Source organism: Solanum stenotomum, chromosome 1 (genome assembly GCF_019186545.1).
Source record: "Solanum stenotomum isolate F172 chromosome 1, ASM1918654v1, whole genome shotgun sequence".
NCBI classification, from domain to species: domain Eukaryota; kingdom Viridiplantae; phylum Streptophyta; class Magnoliopsida; order Solanales; family Solanaceae; genus Solanum; species Solanum stenotomum.
Window position 1 is genome coordinate 69,053,821 of NC_064282.1, and position 22,581 is coordinate 69,076,401.

Genomic DNA, 22,581 nt, shown 5'->3' on the forward strand with positions numbered 1-22,581 from the left:
GTGGGTCCCACTTCCAAAGGCCATTTTAAGCCAAAACCCACAAAAGGGCTCGGAAAGATATCAAAAACCCCGGGACACAAAAGAAGGGTCAATCTAGACCAAAATCGACATTCCGGAGCTAACTGCACTGACAGAATTCTCATCCGAGCGCGTTTACTCAGAATGTTGACCAAAGTCAAACTTAAGCCAAAATTCAAAGGCTAAAACGCCTAATCACACCGACTCACACTGAAAACCTCGGGAGTCATGTCGACCGTGCTACTAGCTTAAAATGACCCTTCCGGAGCTGATGAAATCGTCAGAATTGGATTCCGATGTCATCTTCTTGAACTTTTGATCAAAAATGATCATTCAAGGTTCATAAGCTCCAAAACACAAAAACTCACACCAAGACCAAACAAACGACCAGGTGACCGAACTGTCAGTCCCAGCAAGTCATAAATGACTTGGGGTCGCTACAGGAACGCTCTAAACGACACACAGAAGGCAAGACACAAAAATGACCAAGAGGGTCATTACATTTATATACGAGAAACGATGCAGAATCCAAGCATTTTCAAACATATATTCGAACATATAACAATTTATTTGCCTTTACGTCACTTGGTGTTAATTACGACAAAGATTTAGCTCAAAGAAATCATGGTATCTACACATTTAAAGTTCAGGGGCAGATGTATCACCTGATAAATGCCTTATATCCCAAGGAAAGAAAATCAAAAAATTTACAACTGTACCTTTATGATAACGCAAATGAGCTTCAAAACAAAATTTCTTGTTCCGACAGGCTACATGAATCAATAGTAATGGAACTTATGACTATACTAAAAGACAATCCATACTCAATGTTTCTCCGATCTTTGACAAAGACACCAAACTTGCAAAACTTTCATATACCACTAAAATGTGATGCTGGATTGGATCAACGAGTGTATAATCTACCTTCTACTACTGAAGTTGCAGCAATATGGACTGATCAAAATGATGGTCTTGCTACTCATGCACCTCATGTTCAAATTTATACTCAGTGACAAGATACAACGAGTCAACTATTATTTTGGTTGCTATGATCCTTTACAGTACCCTTTGTTATTAACACATGGACAAGGTGGGTGGCATTGTGGTATTAAAAAATTTTACAATGGGAAAAATGTTTCTACAAATCCTACTTTGTCCGAGCTTGAACAATTACCTAACATAAATTTTTTTTGTCTCTGTTGATGGATACCTAGGCATGGAAGATGACACTTTACAAAAAGAAAAACGCAAAAGAGACGCAGTTTCGATTCGTGAATATTATTGTTATAAACTTCAAATGAGAAATGATGATGAAGATGACATCTTGCATACATGAAGATTATTGCAGCAATATTCAGTTGACGAATACATCAAATCAGAGACACAAAGATTGGAATTTGTTTTATACAATCCATATTTGTTTAGAATGAGTATATATCAAGGACTCCTTGACATTTTGAGGCTAGGTGAACGAGACTCTTCCAATGTTGGAAAACAAACATTTCTACCAAATTCTTTCATAGGAGGACCCAGAGATATGCGCCAACGTTATATGGATGCCATTGCATTAGTGCAACATTTTGGTAAGCCTGATCTATTTATAACTATAACATGCAACCCATCTTGGCCAGAAATAAAAGAACATCTATCATCGGGTGATGAGGCGCAAAACATACCTGATTTAAATAGTAGAGTATTAATGGCTAAAATAGAAGAACTAAAGACCGATATATTAAAACGAAATGTCTTCGGAAAAGTTGTTGCTTATATGTACACTGTAGGGTTTCTAAAGCGAGGTTTACCTCATGCTCACTTTCTTATTATACTAAGTAATGAGCACAAACTATTGACAGCACAGGCATACGATGATATAATTCAAGCTGAATTACTATATGATGATGCATATTCAAATTTGCGTAAGCTTGTGATTAAACATATGATGCATGGTCCTTGTGGCAGTTTAAACCCAACAAATTCTTGTACCAAAAAAAAAGTCTAGTGCAAGTTTAAATATCCAAAAAAAATTGCCAATCAAACATCAAAAGGAAGTGATTCTTATCCAATTTATAGAAGACGAAATACAGGAGAAGTTGTTAAAGTGAGAAATCAATATTTGGATAACTCTTGGGTGGTCCCGTACAATCCATATTTACTTGGAAAATTTAATTGTCACATAAATATTGAAGTGTGCTCTAACATCAAAGTCGTAAAGTATCTGTACAAATACATTTGCAAAGGACATGACAAGATTGCATTCTGTGTACAAAATAGCGATACATCCATAGAGATAAATGAGGTAAAAGAGTATCAGTCTGCTAGATGGATATCACCTCCAGAGGCTGTATGGCGTCTCTTTGGTTTTGCTATTAGTGAAATGTCTACTAGCGTTTATCTTCTTCAACTACATCTAGAATGCCAACAATTCGTTTCTTTTAAGAGCAATGCAGATATAAATGCAAATGTGAACAATCCATGATAAGAAAAACGATGTTAACTGAGTTCTTTCATATGAACCAAACTGACAAATATGATATAGAACTCAATTTACTATACAAAGATCTGAGTATTTTGTCTGGTCGTCCAGTGAAAAATTCTGGGCACGTAGATAAAAATGTTGTGTTGTTGGACGTATTGTCACATGTCATCCAACAGAAGGAGAGCGATATTATCTTCGATTACTACTGATGTATATATGAGGACCAACATCATACAAAGATCTTTTGATTGTAAATGGAGAGCCTTGTAGTACTTTCAGAGAATCGGTCGAGAAAAGAGGATTGCTACATTGTGACAATAGTTTGATAGAGTGTATGTCTGAAGTCACATGTTATCAGATGCTATATAGTTTGAGACGTTTATTTGCTACATTATTGGTGTATTGTAGTCCAACCAACCCAAGAAATTTATACGAGCTGTTTGAAGAATCAATTCTCAAAGACTATAAAGTGTTGCAAACTGTTGGAATAAAAAAAACTTGATATCAAGCTTTAAATCATATCAACGACATTTTACATTCTATGGGAAATGATATAAATCAGTATGAACTCATCTCAGAAACTATCATGCCATCTTCAACGGCAAAAGAGGCAAAAGGTGTTCATTTAGAAAGATCTATTACTGTAAATGAAGACGATCTGCTCTTACACAAAAAAAAAACAAAAATCAAATGATTACATATAATGTGATTACTGACATAACATTTTCAAACAAACCAGGCGCATTTTTTGTTGATGGTCGAGGAGGAACTGGAAAGACTTTCTTATATCGTGCTTTATTAGCAACTGTACGATCTATGAGATATATAGCTTTAGCAGCAACTACCTCTGGTGTTGCTGCTTCTATTCTTCCAGGTGGACGTACTGCACATTCACGGTTCAAAATTCCTATTAACCTTGACGATAACACAAGTTGTAACATTAGCAAAGAAAGCTCGCTAGCAGGTTTAATTCGAGATGCAAAATTGATTGTGTAGGATGAGGTATCCATGGCTAAAAAAAGAATGTTGGAAGTTCTGGATCAATTCTTGAAAGATCTGATGGATACAAACGCATTATTTGGTGGAAAAGTAGTAGTTTTAGGAGGTGATTTCCGACAAACTCTTCCTGTTGTACGATATGGGAAAAAGGAAGATTTTATTGCAGAAAGCTTGTTATATTTTACCATTTGGAATGAACTTGAAAAGATTCAGTTATCTGAAAATATGAGAACAAAAACGGATCCTGCATTTTGTGATTATCTACTAAGAGTTGGAAACGAACAAGAAAAAATCAGCTCGGTAAACAAGATTGAAATTCCAAATTTTCTGCTTATTCCTTACACAACTAAAAAAGAATCTTTAGATAAACTTTTCACCGCGACATATGGAACTTACATTCACCATACTCTAATTCATATCCTACAGATTCCCGTGTGATCTTGACAACAAAGAATGATTTTGTCGATGAAATCAATGACACACTTATCCATCGATTCGATGGAAAGTCAAAACATTTATCGGCACTAATGAAGCTCTTGAGTTTAACAATCAAACACAATTTGAAGATCTACTTCACTATTTAAATCCCACAAGTTTACCCCCATACATGTTACATTTGAAAGAGAATTGCCCAATTATATTACTACGAAATTTAAATCCATGTGAAGGTTTATGTAATGGTACACGATTGACCAGCTGTGATTTTAGAACTCATGTTATTAGCGCTAAGATTACCACAGGAGATTTCAAAAACACACATGTTTTTATTTCAAGAATACCATTATTATCATCACAAGATGAAAGAATGCTCGTCCAATTTAAAAGAATGCAGTTTCCCATTAGATTGTGCAATGCTATGACTATAAATAAAGGTCAAGGTCAAACTTTGGATTTTCTTGGAATTTATTTGCGAGAACCTGTTTTTTCACATGGTCAACTCTATGTTGCCTTATCAAGAGCAAAATGTTCAAATTGTGTGCGGTTATAGATCCGACTGCCTACATCAACTAGCCATGATGATCATTCTACCTCTAACATAGTATATGATGAAATCATTCGGAAGGCTATCACCTGACATTTCTTCTTTGTATTATCCTATGCCCTCATTCTATCTGTTACTTGAGGCTTTCAGTCCGAAAGTTAACTGTGTTGGTAATGTCGCCTATATCCTTGGTATTCTCCATAAAGTTTAGCTGTGTTGTATATTTTTTTTAACTTAAACATGTTTGAAATTTTATTTTGTGCAGTTGGTGCAAATGGATCTAGTGAGGCTTTTCCCCGAGGTTTTGAAATTGCAGTAGTTCATGTCCTTGCAATGTTTGTGATATCTCTTTTTTCCCCATACAGGAAGGAGCAAGTCAGCAAGTGTTATCTGATTCTATAGAAATTGTATTTGATAATTTAGACAATGGAATGACGGTAAAGATCTAAACTTGGTATAGATAACCTTTATTCCTTTTGTTCTGGACAAACAGTTCTGCCCTCGCCATATTTGTTGTCATTGCTTTCTAATCTGCATTAGATAGCTAATATATCAAATATAATTTTGGCCTGTAAAATCATTTATGTACAGGAATAGCATGTGACTTAAGATGTAATAGCTTCTGTTTGTTCTTTAACTATTTTTACTTGCTTGATCATTTCTCTCAGCGAGCCCTACTTTGTGACTCACTGTTTGCTTACCTATTGATAAGTGCTAACGCTCCTAGATGTTTTCATGATATCCTCACAAGTGCAGGGACCTAGTCCTCTGCAGAGTATGCTCGTCTAGTGTCAATATGTTGTACAACTGTAAAAGCTGTCTGCGTCAGGAAGTTGATGGAGTTGCAGAGTACTCCACCAATCAGAAGCGATGAGGTTGTTTGTACATTGGGTAATAATTCTTCTTTCTGATATATTCAACTTACAAACAACCAAAAGATTTATTCATTCAAATAAAGAGATTTCAAGCCTAAAAACAGCAGGGACCTGATCGATTGCTTCAAGTGCTTCATGTATCAACTTTTACTTTGATTTCTTGTAATCGTGCTTATATTGCAGGAATCGTTTCGTTTGTGTTAGAAACGTTTCAAACTTGTGTGAATCATTGTAAGAACTAGGTTGTGAGTAACTTAGTGTCTTACTTTAAAAGTCTATATTAATTAGCTAGGATTAGTATAGTGCGCAGTGTTGTATCTGCTTAGGCTCATCTAAGTAATAGGAGGCATTACTTAGTGTGGAGATTAGAAGGTTAATCTCATTTTGTAAACTTGTTTTTACTTTTGCTTGGAGAAGATTAGTAAAAGCAGTTTGAAAATCCCTGTGAGACAGGTCGTGGTTTTACTCCCTTGAGCAAGGAGGATTTCACGTAAAGTTGTGTGTGCAATCTTTACTTTCAACATTTATCTTACTGCTTGTTAATATAATTATGTTGAGGACCTAGTCCCATTGAAAGCGGTGGACGCATACATTCCAACAAGTGGTATCAGAGCTTGACTTTTCGAATTGGGTAACACCAAGAAAAGAAAAGATCCTGAAGGAATGACAACCTACCAATATGGAAGAAGGCCAGTCATCTACCAGACCACCCTATTTTAATGGGCAATACTATGGGTGGTGGAAGAATCGCATGCATGATTACATCAATACTGAAGACACTGAGTTGCGGGACATGATTCTTGACGGATTATACATTCCTACAAAGGAAGTGAAAGATGGAGAGCTCACTACAACAGTTATCAAAACCAGAAAAGAGTACAATGAAGAAGATAGAAAAAATATAGAGAAGAATTATAAAGCGAAGAAGATTCTAGTATGTGGAATCGGATCAGACGAGTACAACCGAATATCTGCCTGTGAGACGGCCAAGGAGATATGGGACTGTCTTCAAACTGCTCAAGAGGGAACAACTCAAGTGAAGGAGTCCAAGGTCGACATGCTTACAACTCAATACGAGAATTTTTGCATGAAGAAAGGTGAAACTATATTCGAGATGAACTCCAGATTCACTTCCATAACCAACGAACTAAGATGCCTTAGTGAGCCTATTCCCTTGAGCAAACAAGTTCGAAAGATTCTCAAAGTGCTTCCCAAGTCATGAGAAAGCAAAGTGAATGATATAACAGAAGCAAAAGACCAAGTCATGAGAAAGCAAAGTGAATGATATAACAGAAGCAAAAGATCTGAAGACTCTTGCCATGGATGAACTGATTGGCAATCTTCAAACCTATCAGTTGAACAAGCAACAGGGGACAAGCATGAAGGAGGGAAAGAAGGAGAAATCGATTGCTCTGAAAACTTCTCAAAATGATGTGACTGAGGAAGAGGATGAAATGGCCTATGTTACTAGAAGATTTCAGAAGATTATCAAGAAGCATGGAGGCTTTCAAAATAAGGCTTCAACTAGCATAGCAGCAAACTCAAATGATCTTTGTCATAAATGTGGCAAACCTAGTCATTTTATGAGGGACTGTCCCAGCCAGAAGCAAGAAACTCAGGACTTCAGACCTCGTAGAAGGGACCGGGTCCTAAATCATGCCGAAAGAAAAGCTTATGCTGATCAACTAGTGAAGAAAGCTTTGGCAGTGTGGGGAAATGCATCCAGTGGGTCTGAAGAAGAGATAGACCGCCCACAAGATTTCTCAATGATGGCTGTAAAAGATGATGAGACTTTCAACAACTCCATGTTTCTCTCTAATGGCAAAATCTAACGATGAAGAGGATCTAAATAAGGTAACCTTTCTTGATCTCAAAAATCATCTTGATACTCTTTCTATCAATAGATTGAGAAAACTTGTTGCTTTATTAATTGACTCAGTTGATGAACCGACCTCTGAAAATTTGATGATAAGTGAAAAGCTGAGTCGGTGCGAGGATGAAAACTCAGCTCTTAATGCTCAAATGTATGAATTGAGTGTCAGAATAGGTATCATTGAGACTGATAGTCTGGAACCCAGCGAGGGACCTGATACCTCTAAGGGAGGGAAGAGAAAACTCAACGACTTTGAGGTTGAACTAGAAGAAAAACTTAAGACCTTTGAGTCCAAGTTAGTTGCCTCCTTAGAAAGAAACTCTCAGCTAGCGAAGGATCTATGTAAGATCAAGGAAGAATTGAAACACTCTCTAAAATGGACTGACTCATTTAAAATTCTCACCAACTTAGCAAGTCAACAGTTCAACAGCAGAAATGGATTAGGTTGTAGATAGATAAAGCCTCCTTACAATCCACATAGTAAATATGTATCTGTCTCAGACAACCTTTTGTGTACTCACTGTGGAAAAAATGGTCATCTAAAATAACAATGTGAGAAACTGAGGAAAGTTAAAGAGAGTCAGGAGAAGTTTCTAAAATCAAGAAAAGTTGTTGAGAAAAAGAAAAGGGTACATGGTCCTGGTTACCATTTTAGCAACAACACTTTACCCCCATGGGTAGGAAGGTTTCTCATTAAGCCTTTCGACAGTTTTTGGGAACTCCATTTGAAGTCGGTTCCTAAGTCTAATAAGTGATTCTTGTGCAGAAGAGAGGAAGCAGTCAGTGCTGGTACATGGACAGTGGATGGTCAAGGCACATGATTGGAAACACTCTAAACTTCCTCTCTTTGGAAGTATACCAAGGTGGTGGTGTGTCATTTGGCGGTGGAAAGAAAGGTTTTATTCTTGGCATTGGGAAGATAGGAAGAACAACAGTCAATTCCATAGACAGTGTACACTACGTGGATGGGTTGAAATACAATCTCTTGAGCGTATCTCAAATCTGCGATAAGGGAAATGAAGTCAAGTTCATGTCTGATGGGTGTATTGTTACAAACTGTGCAACTAAAAGAATTGTGATGTCTGCAAAAAGGGTCAAGAATATGTACGTTGCTAATCTTGACTCTATTGAAGGGGATAGTGTTTCATGCCTGAGTGCTCAAGCTGATGATGCAAATCTATGGCATCGACGATTTGTTCATGTAAGTACCTATTTACTAAACAAGCTTGTTGCAGAGGACCTGGTCCGCGGATTACCAAAGCTGACATTTTCAAATGATAAAGTTTGTGATGCCTGTGCAAGAGGAAAACAAACACAATCATCCTTCAAGGCTAAGAAGGGAGTGAGCACGACCAGACCTTTGGAGCTTCTCCACATGGATCTATGTGGACCTGTTAGAATTTAAAGTAGAGGAGGAAGAAGTATATTTTTGTAGTTGTTGATGATTTCTCCAGGTACACCTGGAACATGTTTCTACGGGAAAAGGACGAGACTGCTAGTGTTCTGATTACTTTCGCCAAGGCTATTCAACTAAAGGTCAACTGCAAAATTGCTAGTATCAGGTCTGACCATGGAACAAAGTTTGATAACTCTCAAATTGAAGGTTTTTGCGCTGAAAATGGAATCAATCACAATTTCTCTACACCAAGAACTCCTCAGCAGAACAGAGTGGTTGAAAGGAAGAACAAGACATTAGTTGATATTGCAAGGACTATGCTAATTGACTTAGGGCTTGCTATGGATTTTTGGGTAGAAGCCGTCAACACAACATGCTATGTTACAAATAGGTGCCTTATCAGGTCTATGATAAAAAAAAGATACCTTATGAATTATTGAACGACAGAAAGCCTTCAATTCCTCACCTTAAGCCATTTGGGCACAAATGTTTTGTTCTAAATAATGGAAAGGATGACTTGGGTAAGTTTGAAGCTAGGAGTGATGAAGGTGTGTTTGTAGGATACTCTTCTACTAGCAAGGCCTACAGAGTGTTTAGCAAAAGAACTCTATGTGTTGAAGAGAGCATTCATGTGACATTCGATGAAACTGAGAAAATTGATGATCAAAAGGGAGACCATGAAATGGAGGAGCTGATCAAGGAAAGGGAAGACAAGGATATCCTAAACCCTGGAAACAAACAGGTTGCAAAGGAAATTACTGCAGATCTCACAGGAACACCTGGTCCCTCTGATACTACCCAGGAGGTTCCATCTCAAAATCATGAGGATAATGATGTTGAAATCGAAGAAGGGTCGATCAGAAAGTCTGGATGGAAACATCAAACCTCACATCCATTGGACAATCTCATCTCTCCACTTGATTCTGGAATTCAAACGAGATCCAGGACAAGAAATTTAGTTGCATATATCCATTGAACCAAGGAACATCAAGGAAGCTCTACAGGATGCAGATTGGGTAACATCAATGTAAGAAGAACTCCATCAGTTTGAGAGGAGCAAAGTGTGGCACCTGGTCCCCCGACCTCTCAACAGAACAATTATTGGAACAAGATGGTTCTTCAGAAACAAACTTGATGAGCATGGAACCATTACTAGAAACAAGTCAAGGCTTGTGGTGTAGGAGTACAATCAAGAGGAGGGGATTGACTATGATGAGACGTTTGCTCCTGTAGCCAGAATGGAAGCCATCAGAATCCTGATAGCATTTGCTGCTCACATGGAATTCAAGATATTTCAAATGGATTTCGAGAGTGCCTTCTTGAATGGGAATCTGAAAGAAGAAGAGTATGTCAAACAGCCCCCAGGTTTTGAAGATGCAGAACTGCCAAATCATGTGCTGAAATTGGACAAGGCTCTATGGGTTAAAACAAGCTCCTAGAGCTTGGTATGAACGCCTGTCAAAATTCCTCCTTGCAAATGGGTTCAAAGGAGGTAAAATTGATAATACCTTGTTCTTAAAATCCAAAGGTAAGGAGTTGTTGATTGTGCAGGTATATATAGATGCCATCATTTTTGGAGCCACTGCAGATTCATTGTGCAAAGAATTTGTTGATTTGATGAGTAGTGAATTTGAAATGAGCATGATGGGGGAACTCACTTTCTTCCTAGGCTTGCAAATCAAACAGTCCTTTCAGGGTACTTCTATATGTCAAGAGAAATACATAAAAGAACTGGTCAAAAAGTTTAATTTACTTGAAGCAAATGTTCTTGATACTCCTATGAACACAAGTGTGAAACTTGACTTGGATAAAGATAGTGTTGAGGTTAATCAGACCATGTATAGGGGAATTATTGGGTCACTTTTGTATCTCACTGCAAGAAGGCTGGATATAGTCTTCAGTGTAAGGATGTGGGCAAGGTTTCAAGTTGCACCAAAGGAGTCACATCTGAAGGCTGCTAAACGAATTGTGAGATACTTGAAGGGAACTCAGGACCTGGTCCTCTTTTATCCAACATGTGACTCACTTCTAATTGGCTATGCTGATGCTGACTATGCAAGTTTTCTTGTGGATCGAAAGAGTACGTCAGACATGACACATTTTCTTGGATCATCACTGATATCTCGGGGGACAAAGAAGCAGAATTCAGTTGCATTGTCTACACCAGAGGCAAAATATGTAGCTGATGCTTCATGTTGTGCTCAGCTTCTGTGGATCAAGCAACAATTAGAGGATTTTGGCGTTCTCACATACACAATTCCTCTAATATGTGACAACACCAGTGCAATTAATATGGCCAAAAATCCTGTGCATCACAAGAGGACAAAGCACATAGATGTGAGGCACCATTTCCTGAGGGACAATGTTGAGAAGAAAAATGTGGTGATGAAATTCTGCAAGACTGAAGATCAATTGGCTGATATCTTTACAAAGACCTTGAGTAAAGAATGTTTTATCAAAAACAGGATGAGGCCGTGGATGCACAAGATCACCTGATTCCTTGACAAACTTGCACAAAAGTCTTCCATTTTGATTATGTTAGGAAGGGCAGGTATCTATACTTGTTTTAATGGATGTCTTTTAAGAATTCACACCTGATACCTTAATGCATGTATACACTTATGGTGTGTTTAGCTGAAGGGAAGATCTAATCATACAGGCAGGGTTGCAAACTATAAGGGGGACCTGGTCCTCATGAGGTGAGTATCACTTACGCTACACTGTCTGCCTGTCAACATCACTGCCATGTGTCTCACCCATTCATCGCGTCAGTTTCTAGTGTCTTTTCACTTTAAGAACCAAAGGTCGCCACTGTTGGGGGCCCGATACCCTTTTGACTTTATTTAAACCTAATTTCCTAGAGAATCAAATTCTTCAAATCTCTTGAAGTATTTCCTTTTGATTTCTAATGTTCTTCAAGTATCTTCTTTCCTCTCCCAAAATGTCTAACTCCGTTTCTTCTTCCCAGACTCCTATCTCCCAAGAAGTTGAAAACCCTAGTTCCTTCAACTTCTCCATACCCCCTCTAGATGAAACTCCTTCGACTCCAGTTTGTGGAGTTCGTGAAACAGGTGAATCCACCACTCCCTTTACTGAAGCTATGACATCTCCTGTGGTCCCTTTTGAGGAGATTCTGCCCTGTTCCCCCACTCTAGTTTTGTCCGGTAAAAAATCCCAAAACTCAGAGGCACAATCTGTTGCGAAAGTTATTGACGGATCTAGTACTGAAGAGGTAGATGTGGCTTTTAGAGGTGTATCCTCCGCAATGTCTGAAAGATTTTTTGAGGGAGACTGCCTGAGGGAAGGGGTCCTGAGTCTAGCATTCTAGCAGCAGTGGATGAACTGGTGGCTGCGCAAAGTTTGACTTAACTTCAAGGAGATGTTCAATCGAACTTTTCAGAACCAGATGATAGATCACAAGAACAGGTCGCTCTCAGTCTTGAACCAGTTTTTGACCAAACCCCCAAGTCTTTTATTGTTGAAACTGAAAAGGAAAAGGAAGAACCTCCCTTAAAATAGAATAGAACAAGGGTACGAGGAGCCAACACCTTAACAGTTGGTATACTAGATCTAGAAGTTACTGACAATTCTCCTAAAGTTGACCATATTGCTGAACCTACTAAGTCTGAGAAGGAGCGACAAAAGAAAGGAAAGGGAAAATTGGTTGTGTTCCACCCTAAAGGGGATAAAAGGAAGTATGTTACAAGGAGTGAAACGCAAAAAGTCTTGGGGAGCGCCATAGCAACAAGCAAAGTTCAAACGGAAAGGGCCAGGAAAAGGAAGAGGGAGGGTATTGAACTTGAAAGGCCTACCTCTACACCTCTCCCTATCAGGTCTAGTGATACTGAGTCTGAGGATATTGCTGCTTATGTGGAAAAGAAAAGAAAAGAAAGTGAGAAAGAAAGGGTAAAAACAAAGCAAGTACAGAAGGCTGCAAAGATATCTCCTGTGAAAAAGGAGCAAGTTAGAAAACAGGTGGCTGAAAAATCAAAACCAGTAAAGGGACCAGGTCCTAATGTTCAAAAACAAAGTGAAGAAAAGGAAATGACAAGGGAGGAGCGGATAATGGCAATGGAGAACCAAAAGGTTTTAAATGGCAGAGTCTTTGACCCTGACATTCTAACCAAATTTGGCATGTCAAATCTTTTTTATGCTGTCTCCATTCAAGGATGAAACCATCTCTTTGAAACTCCAGTTCCGTACTTGCATGAACCTGATTCTACAAAATGGAACTTCTGGAAGGTGGTGGAATCACAACTACTGTCAGGGATGTTGAAATATGTCTGGATGAAGAAATATTGGGGGATCATTTTAGGGGTTCTTGTGGAAGGAATTCGAATGATTGAAGGTTGTAAACCATTCAGTGACTTCACAAAACTTGCCACAAAACATGGAGATGTCAAAAGAGCAGGGTTATCGAAAAAGTTTCTCAAAGGGAAATTTCAGTTGCTTTTTGAGTTCATTAACAAAGTGTTGGTGCCCAGAACTGAAAAGAGTACAGTGGCATCTATTGCTGACCTTTTTCTCATGGAGAAGCTTGATGAACTTGAGGAGATCAACCTCCCTGTCATTATGCTGGAACACATGCACATGGGAATGACTTGGAAAAGGGCAAAACATGGGATTCCGTATGGTTACTTGCTGAATTTTGTATTCAACCACTTCGAAGTGCCTTTGGAAGAGGGGTACCTGGTACCACCAAGCAGATGTTCACTGCTGCTACCCTGCTGGAATGTGAGTGTGTTGAAGGAAAAACTAAGGGCAGATCTTAAGTGGCAGATGTTCTAGAGCAGCAGGCTGCTCTTAAACGGGAAGTGACTGATCTTATTGAGATTCTGAGTAACAAGGAGATTGAAATCGCTACACTGAAGTCTGAATTACAGAAGGAGGTTTCGAGGGGACCTGGTACCATTGATGGAAATGAGCAGGTGTAGCAAAAGTTGAGGTATGAAAATGAAATGTTGTTGAAGACAAATGTCTGAACTCTCCCCCATAGCGGTGTTGAATACTACTCCCAAAATATGATACTAGCTCTTATGTTTAAAATCATTCTTCTTTCTGTGATTTAAGATAATTGCTCAAAAACTTAGCTCAAAGGCTATCTTGAAAATCAAAGTTTCCTCTCTTGCTTCATTTAGAAAGTGATTACTCTTTTCTGAAAACTAGCTCAAAGGCTCTTTGAAAATCTCATTTTCTGTTCTTATTAAATGTGACAACATTTTAAACTCTTTGGGAATACATAGTCCCCATATACTTCTTTGAAGAAATGAACTTCAAACTTTACTCTTTACTCAACTTGAACTTTAAGTCTTAAAACAAAGTTAAAAGCATTTGCAAAAGACTTCTTGAAAAGACTCTAAGAACTTTCTAGACTTGGCTCTTGACTTTTCTTGAATTTGAATTTATCTATTCAAGGATATGATTCATGTTTCTAGATGATTTCTAGATGTTTAGAAGCCATTTAGAGTAGTTAGAATCAATGGAAAGTGTTAGTACACTTTATAAGGACTTAAATAGGCTAAACGACAAAAAATGGGTGAAAACGATGATTTGGGCGCATCCCGGGCACGCTGCACCAACCCTAACTTACTGGGGCTCCTTTCTAGCGCACTATAGGCGCGCCGCCCCAACCACTCTGGCGCTATGGGGACGCGACGCACCTGGCCCTCCCCAGGTGCATCTGACGAATTTTTCAACTAGTTTTCTGATCCTAAATCGTTTTAAATCAATTTCTTTTCTCAATACTTTCTTAGATTCAGATACCCAAAACATGTACACTAGAATCTAACTCGAAATAACTCTTAACATCGCTAAAACGTCTCAAGAAAACCCATCAATCACATGTAAGTTCAAGACTGAAAATAATTCAAGAACACAACTCAAGAACATCAAATTCTAACTCTTTTAGAATGAAAATTGCTGAATTAAATAGGTTTGGCGCGTGGGTGAATGGACCCAACACTATATGATCTCACATACCTCATAGGGATCACCCCTTGACGAAATCCACAAGCGATTCCTTACGAAGACGACGAAACTTAAACTTTCTTCTCCTTTCTCCTCTTTTCTCTTTCCTCCAAGCCCTAACGTAGATTTCCAACTTTTCTAAATTGACCAAATTCAGTTTTGACCCTTCATTAATTCACTAAAACGAATTAAATTAATTGGGTAAGGAAAAGACCAAACTACCCTTTCAAAATTCGGATTGGACTTTCCTTATTTGAATAGCCCAACTTCGAATGGGCATATTTCACTCATACAAACTCGGAATCACGCAAACTTGGCGGCGTTGGAAAGATTATTCCAAGATATTTCCTACGATGTCTAGAAAAACACCTAAATGATCTTGATCTAAAAGTTATGGTCGTTTGAAGTTGACCAAAAATCCAACTTAACAAACTTCAAATTTTCCAGATTTTATATTCTTTCCAAAAATGACTATTTCCATTTTTTAACTTCTTTCTAGTTCTTTCTAGTTACGGGGTTCTACAATATATCCCCCTTGGGAACATTCATCCTCGAATGAGCTTACTCTTAGCGGGCTAAAGGGTGTAACATCTAACATTCAGTTCAAACACCCAACAAGCAATGCAAATACAACATGCAATCTCATAAGTTAAAGAGTACTAAGAAGAGAATTTGTACCTTGGTCTAGAATTTCTCCGAATTCGAAGTGATATGGATATATCTTCTTCATATCCTCCTCTGCTTCCAAGTAGCTTCCTCAACAAATTGATTCCTCCAAAGGACTTTGACTGATGCTACTTCATTAGTCCTCAACTTGCGAACTTGGAGATCTAGAATCTGAACCGGAATCTCCTCATAAGATAAGTTATCCTTGATGCTAATATCTTCAGTTGGGATGATCAATGAAGGATCACCCATGAACTTCTTCAACATGGAGATGTGAAAGACCAGATGAACCGCGGCTAACTCTTGTGGTAGCTCTAACTCATAAGCTACACTACCTACCCTTTTTGATATTCTGTAAAGGCCAATATACCGGGGACTAAGCTTCTCCTTCTTACCAAATCTCATAACAACTTTCATGGGTGAAACTTTCAAATACACCCAATCATCTACTTCAAACTCTAACTCGCTTCTCCTAACATCAGTGTAGGATTTCTGGCGACTCTGCGCTGTTTTCAACCCTTCTTGAATCACCTTCACCTTCTCCATAGCTTGATGAACTAAATCAGGTCCTATCAACCCTGCTTCACCAACTTCAAACCATCCAATAGGAGATCTGCATCTCCGTCCATAAAGAGTTTCATAAGGAGCCATTTGGATACTAGAGTGGTAACTATTGTTGTAAGCAAACTCAATAAGAGGTAGGTGATCATCCCAATTACCTTTGAAATCAATCACACAAGCCCTCAACATATCCTCTAAGGTCTGAATAGTGCACTCTGCTTGACCATCTGTCTGAGGATAAAAAGCAACACTCAAGTTCACCTTTGAACCCCAACCTTTCTGGAATGACTTCCAAAACTGTGCAGTAAATTGTGCACCTCTATCTGATATAATCGAAACAGGGACTCCATGAAGTCTCACTACCTCCTGAATATATAACCTGACATAATCCTCTGCTGAATAAGTAGTCTTTACCGGTAAAAAGTGGATTGATTTAGTCATTTGATCTATAATCACCCAAATAGAATCGTGTTGCGTGCGAGACCTTGGCAAACCTGTGATGAAATCCATATTAATCATCTCCCACTTCCATTCCGGAAGTTCTATATTCTGAGCCATACCACCGGGCCTTTGGTGCTCTACTTTAACTTGTTAGCAATTCAGACACTTAACAACAAACTCTGCAATGGCCTTCTTCATAATACTCCACCAATAGACCTCTCTCAAATCGCGATACATCTTTGTGGAACCAGGATGAATGGAATAGCTGGAGCTATGAGCTTTCTCCATGATCCTCTCTTGGAGTCCATCCACCATTGGTACATACAATCTACCTTGATATCTCAATACACCATCTCCCCCTTGTTCAAAAACTAATACTTTTTGTTTATGAACATTTGCCTTCAATTCAAGAAAAATGGGGTCTTGCTTCTCTTTTACTTCTGACACTAATGATGATTCATCCCTAATCATCACTATCACTCCTCCTTCTGTGGAATCCATTAGTCGGACTCCCAAGCGTGCAAGTCTATGCACATCTTTTGCTAACTCTCTCTTTTCTTCCTCAACATGGGCGGTACTACCCATAGACAACCTGCTCAAGGCATCAACAACAACATTAACCTTACTTGAGTGGTAAAGAATACTCATGCCATAATCCTTGAGTAATTCTAACCACCTCATTTGTCTGAGATTAAGATCTCTCTAAGTAAACACATACTAAAGGCTCTTATGATCGGTGAACACATCTACATGCACACCATACAAATAATAATGCCATATCTTCAAAGTAAATACTACGGCAGCCAACTCTAAGTCATGTGTTGGGTAGTTCTTCTCATGAACTTTCAATTGTCTGGAGGCTTAAACTATAAGCTTGTCATTCTGCATTATAAACAACCCAAACCAACTCTAGACGCATCACAATAGACAACAAAGCCTTGCGTACCTTCTGGTAAGGTCAATACTAGGGCAGTAGTCAACCTCCTTTTCAATTCTTGAAAGTTTTTCTCACAAGCTTCAGACCATTGAAACTTCACTGTTTTCTGAGTTAACTTGGGTTAAAGGGGATGAAACAGATAAGAAGCCCTCTACGAACCTTCTATAATAGCCGGCCAAACCCAAGAAACTCCTAATGTCAGTTGGAGATGTGGGTCTAGGACAATTCTGCAATTTTTTGAGTATCAACTTTAATTCCCTCTCCAGACACAATGTGGCCTAAGAATGCCACAGACTTAAGACAAAACTCACACTTAGAGAACTTGACATATATAACTCCGTATGTTTTAAAGTCTGGAGAACTATTCTGAGATGACTAGCATGATCTTCTTCATTCCTTGAATAAATTAGTATGTCATCAATGAAGACGATAACATACATATCTAAATAAGGTTTGAAAATTCTATTCATAAGGTCCATGAATGTTGCAGGCGCATAGGTCAAACCAAATGACATGACCAAAAACTCATAATGACCACAACGGGTTCTGAAAGTTGTCTTTGGAATGTCACATTCCCTTACTCTTAGCTGATGGTTACCAGATCTGAGATATATCTTAGAGAAATAGGTGACACCCTGAAGTTGATTGAAAAGATCATCAATCCTTGAGGGAGGATATTTGTTCTTGATTGTAACTGACGGTAATCTATACACATCCTAAGGGAACCATCCTTCTTCCTCACAATAAGACCGGAGCGCCGCAAGGTAAGACATTTGGTCGAATAAAACCCTTATCAAGGAGATCTTTCAACTGCTCTTTAAGCTCTTTCAACTCTGCTGGTGCCATTCTATATGACAGAATAAATATAGGACGAATATCTAGAAGAATGTCTATACCAAAGTCTATCTCTCTCTTAGGAGAGACTCCAGGTAGATCATTAGATCATTTGGAAAGACTTCTGGAAACTTTTTTACTACTGAAACTGATTGAATATGAGGTATCTCAACACTAGAGTCATTAACTTGGACTAAGTGATAGACATACACTTTAGAAACTAACTTCATTGTCATAAGGTACGAAATAAAATGACCCTTAGGCACTGCTGAATTGCTTTCGCACTCTAAGACTGGCTCATTTGGAAACTGAAACTTGACAACTCGAGTTCTATAATCAATTGAGGCATAACAGGCATGAAGCCAGTCCATACCAAGAATGACATCAAAATCTACCATGTCTAACTCAATTAAATCGGCCATGGTACTCTTGTGATTGATGGTAACGAGACAATCACCATAGACTCTCTCTCTGCTAGATTAGACTCACCAACAGGTGTAGAAACACTGAATGGTTCACTAAGTTGCTCAGGAATAACATCAAAATTCATCGCAACATAAGGAGTTACAAAACATAAACTCGCTCCTGGGTCTAGCAAAGCATAAACATTAAAGTTAAAGACTTGGATCATACCAGTGACAACATCTGGCGAATCCTCTTGATTTTGGCGACTGGTGATAGCATATAGGCGGTTTGATCCTCCGCCAGTACCTGAAGTAGCTCCTTTAGGTGCAACTCTGTCTGGTGGAGCAGCTGAAGAAGACTGGGCTCTATTACCCCCATTACCATTACCCTTCTTGTTCTTTGGACACTCTCGCATGAAATGTCCATTCTGGCTACACTTGTAACAACCAGTGGAGCCCTCACGACATGTACCTGAGTGGTTCCTACCACACTTACTACAGGCAGAAGGCTTACTACCCCCTTGTGCCACATTACCATGGGAATAGGCAGGCTTGGCTCTGAAATTCTAACTATTGTACTCACTTTTGTTCTTAGGTGCAGGTGCACTTGCAGATGACGAAGCAGGTCCATTCTGTTTCTGTTGGAAGGATGACCTGTTGGCATTACTCTTCTGCTGCCCAGACTCATTCCCTGTCTTAGCTCTCTTATTCTCTCTTCTCTATCCCTTAGCTTCTCTTCCTCAACCTGCTGCACATATACCATTAACCTCAATATATCCATATCCCCAATTAGAATGGTTGCCCTGCCCTCTTTTCTTGATAGACGGGACAATCCAGAAACAAACAAGATCATTCTACTCCTCATATCTGCAACTATATCCGGAGCATAACGGGACAGTTGGGTGAACTTCAACCCATACTCATGAACACTTAGCGACTCTTGCTTAAGGGTAAGGAGCTCTCGTACCTTAGCCTCTTTCAGTTCTCGGGGAAAGAAACGCCCCAAGAAGGCCTCCTAAAAAAGAGCCCTACTCGCAGGTGGTGCATCCTTAGCTCGATTCTTCTTCCATTGATCGAACAAAATCCTAGCGACACCCTTTATTTGGTATGCATCGAATTCTACCCTCTCAGAGTATCAGCAATATGCATGACATCAAATACCTTTTGCAGCTCCTTAATAAAGTTCTCTGGATCTTCAGTAGTGTTTGAACTAGTGAAACTTGGAGGGTTCATCCTCAAGAACTCATGAATCCTCGAATCCTCGAAGTGTCAGCATCTTCTTGTCAAGCTCCTCTTTGTTGCCCAACCTGATTAGTCATAGCTTTGACTTAGCATCCTAATTGCTTCCCTAAACTCAGCATTGGCAACTTCTCCTTGGGGTTGCACTTCAGGTGCATTGGGTACCCCTTGCTCCTCAATATTACTCCTAGCAGGACGATCTCTGACAGCACTTCGTGGAGGCATGATTATCTGAAAACACACGCAAGCACAAATTAGAAGGAAATGTTTTAGACATCAAACTCATTTTCCTCAAATTTAAGGAAAATGACTTCCCTTCCAAAATTAAGGAAAACATTTTCCAAAACTATAGAGTAATCCTTTAATTTTTTTTCTTACCCTACCCATATCATGTACCCGACCCTCCCCCTACCCCCTCCCCCCACACCNAAAAAAATCATTTTTTATGCCACCCCTATCCCTTTTTGGAAAATATTTCAAATTTCAAATTTTTTCATTTTAACGTCACCCCTACCCCTACCCCCTTCCTCCCACCCAGGCCATTCCCGTCAAAAAAAAATTAAGAAAAAATTGTTTTTGGAAAATATTTCAAATTTTTTTTAATNTGCTTTTGGGAAGTATTTCAAATTTTTAAAAATTTCAATTTTTAATGCCACCTCCACCCCTACCCCACCCCCCAGCCGCATACCCCCAGCGACTCCGTCAATTTTTTTTTTCTTGGGTTGAATTTTGGAACGGTCATCGGGGTCTTGTCCTAGTTTGGGTGTGGGGGTCGGATCCTAGATCAATTATCGGGGTTGATTTTTGGATCATTAATTACTTTCCTAAAGAGTATTTTTTTTAGTCTCAAGGCAAAATAAAAAGATATCTTTTGAAAACTATTTTTCACTGACCAACCAAACATTAAAAAATATTTTATACTCTTCAACCAAACATAAGAAAATAAGTTAGAAATGCACTTGTTTTCCAAGAAAACGTTTTGTAGGAAAACATTTTCCTTCCTACCAAACACACCCTAAATGATAAATATTTTCTTAATATAGTATATTTATGTAAGTTTTCCCTGATTCATGCTATTAAATCTCTTCACTAGAACAAGACCAAAATAAAATTATATGCATACTAAATCAGAGGATAGAGATTAATTCTACTTACATCTCAAGAAAACACATATATTCAATAGGAACAAAAAGTAACAAATTATTATCCAAACCAAGCTAGAAGAAACAGAGTCACTTTGACAGGTTTAGACCAAAGACAAACATGACTACATTCTTACACACAGATTAAAAATAACATATAGAAATGATGTAGATTAAGAAAAAAAATCGAAAATAAGGATGCCATGTTTGCTACATTTACAAAGCATCGTGAGGGTTTGTACAAAAAAGCTAGCGAGCTCGTTACAGAATGCAATGTTGACATTAGAATAATGATGATTTCCCCTACTAGTAAGTCTCATTTAAATTTCGCCCTATAGTTAATGCAGTTATTTCTCGTTTTCAAAATCCTGATATGCAGTTAAGTGAAAGTACAAATCTAGAAGTGAATGCTGCTAGAAATAAAGTGAATCAACTCAAAAATAGGCTTGAAGAACTTGAATGTCATAGAAGATATTGTGATTGCTAAAAAGAACTCTTATGACCAAATGACATAAACAAGACATAAAGGTTGATGAGAGTCGATTGAGCAGCTCAATACAGATGAAGTGTTCATATATAAAACTTGGCTAAATGAAACTAGTTCTAATATACACCATCGTTTGAATCAATTAGAAATTGAAGCTTCATCCTCAATGAGATATGAATCTTTTGGAGTGTGAAATTTGAAAAATTCAAATTACAAATGATTGACCCTAAATCATCACTTATAGATATATTAGGGAAGACTCTAGTAAGTTTAAATCTATATTAATAAGGTGTTATTTTAAAAAAAAGTTTTATTTCAATAATGCTACAAACATGTATTATGATATGATTTTCATTAATAATATATTGATATGGTTAGTCTGAATTATTGTTTATGAGAACAGAGTTTCATGTATTGTTCAGAAATATCTTTATATATTGACAGAATTTATCGATGATCACATAAAATTGACATCAACATTCATTTAAACATCTCAACTAAAATTTATTTATTTTAAACACATTAAATAAGATTGATGGTGTCATTTCAACACGTTTTACTAAGTGGCACATTAACGTTTTACTAGGGACTATGGCGCGGGGCAAATGTGGGGCGGGGTGGATTTAAGGTTATGCAGGGCGGGGCAGGTTTAAGGTTATGCAGGAATGGTGGGATGCGGGACAGGTTCAAGTGAGTTTTTTTAAAACTAATGTGGGGCGGAGTGGGTTGCGAATATATATGACTTTATGTTGGTTCAAACTTAATTTTAACTTTTTACATGTTATAAGAGTGATAGAGCACTATTTATTAAGATAATTTCTTTAAAGCTACTAACATATTCAAGATAGTAAATCAAAATGGTTCAATAAAGAATAATACAATTTCTTACATGTTTCCCTATTGACCTCTAAAAAAATAAATTTAAGTCACTATCCTATTAAATTAATACAACTTAATGAAAAGTAAATTTATTTTTATGAATTTTATTTTTAGTATCAAACTTAGATAGAAAAATAAAATATTTAAAAAATTATGTGGGGCGGTGCAGAGTGGAGTGGGGCAGGTTGAAAATGAAAAACATTGTTATGCGGGACGGGGCGAAGCGAATTAAAAGATATGCAGGTTAAGCTCAACCCACCCTGCACCGCCCTATTGTCATCCTTACGTTTACTAAGTCGACACATTTCAACATGTTCTACTAAGAAGGTCATGTTTGTTAAAGGAGGAGCAGATGTGAAAACGGGGGAGGAAAAAAAAGAAGTGTTGCAGTTTTTTTTTTTTTTT

At 38.1% G+C, this 22,581-nt stretch overlaps 1 protein-coding gene and 1 pseudogene across 1 annotated transcript in view; both read left to right on the top strand.

Moving 5' to 3' along the window:
- The window catches only part of LOC125855817 (uncharacterized), a 5,243-nt gene extending 2,749 nt beyond the window's left edge, over positions 1 to 2,494 (top strand). Inside the window, exon 4 of the mRNA XM_049535508.1 lies at positions 2,256 to 2,494. Within this exon, the coding sequence (XP_049391465.1) occupies positions 2,256 to 2,494 (239 nt within the window). The remainder of the gene's footprint in view (positions 1 to 2,255) is intronic.
- A 9,066-nt stretch (positions 2,495 to 11,560) lies between these two features.
- On the top strand, positions 11,561 to 21,490 carry LOC125855825 (agamous-like MADS-box protein AGL29; annotated as a pseudogene).
- Positions 21,491 to 22,581: the final 1,091 nt, after the last annotated feature.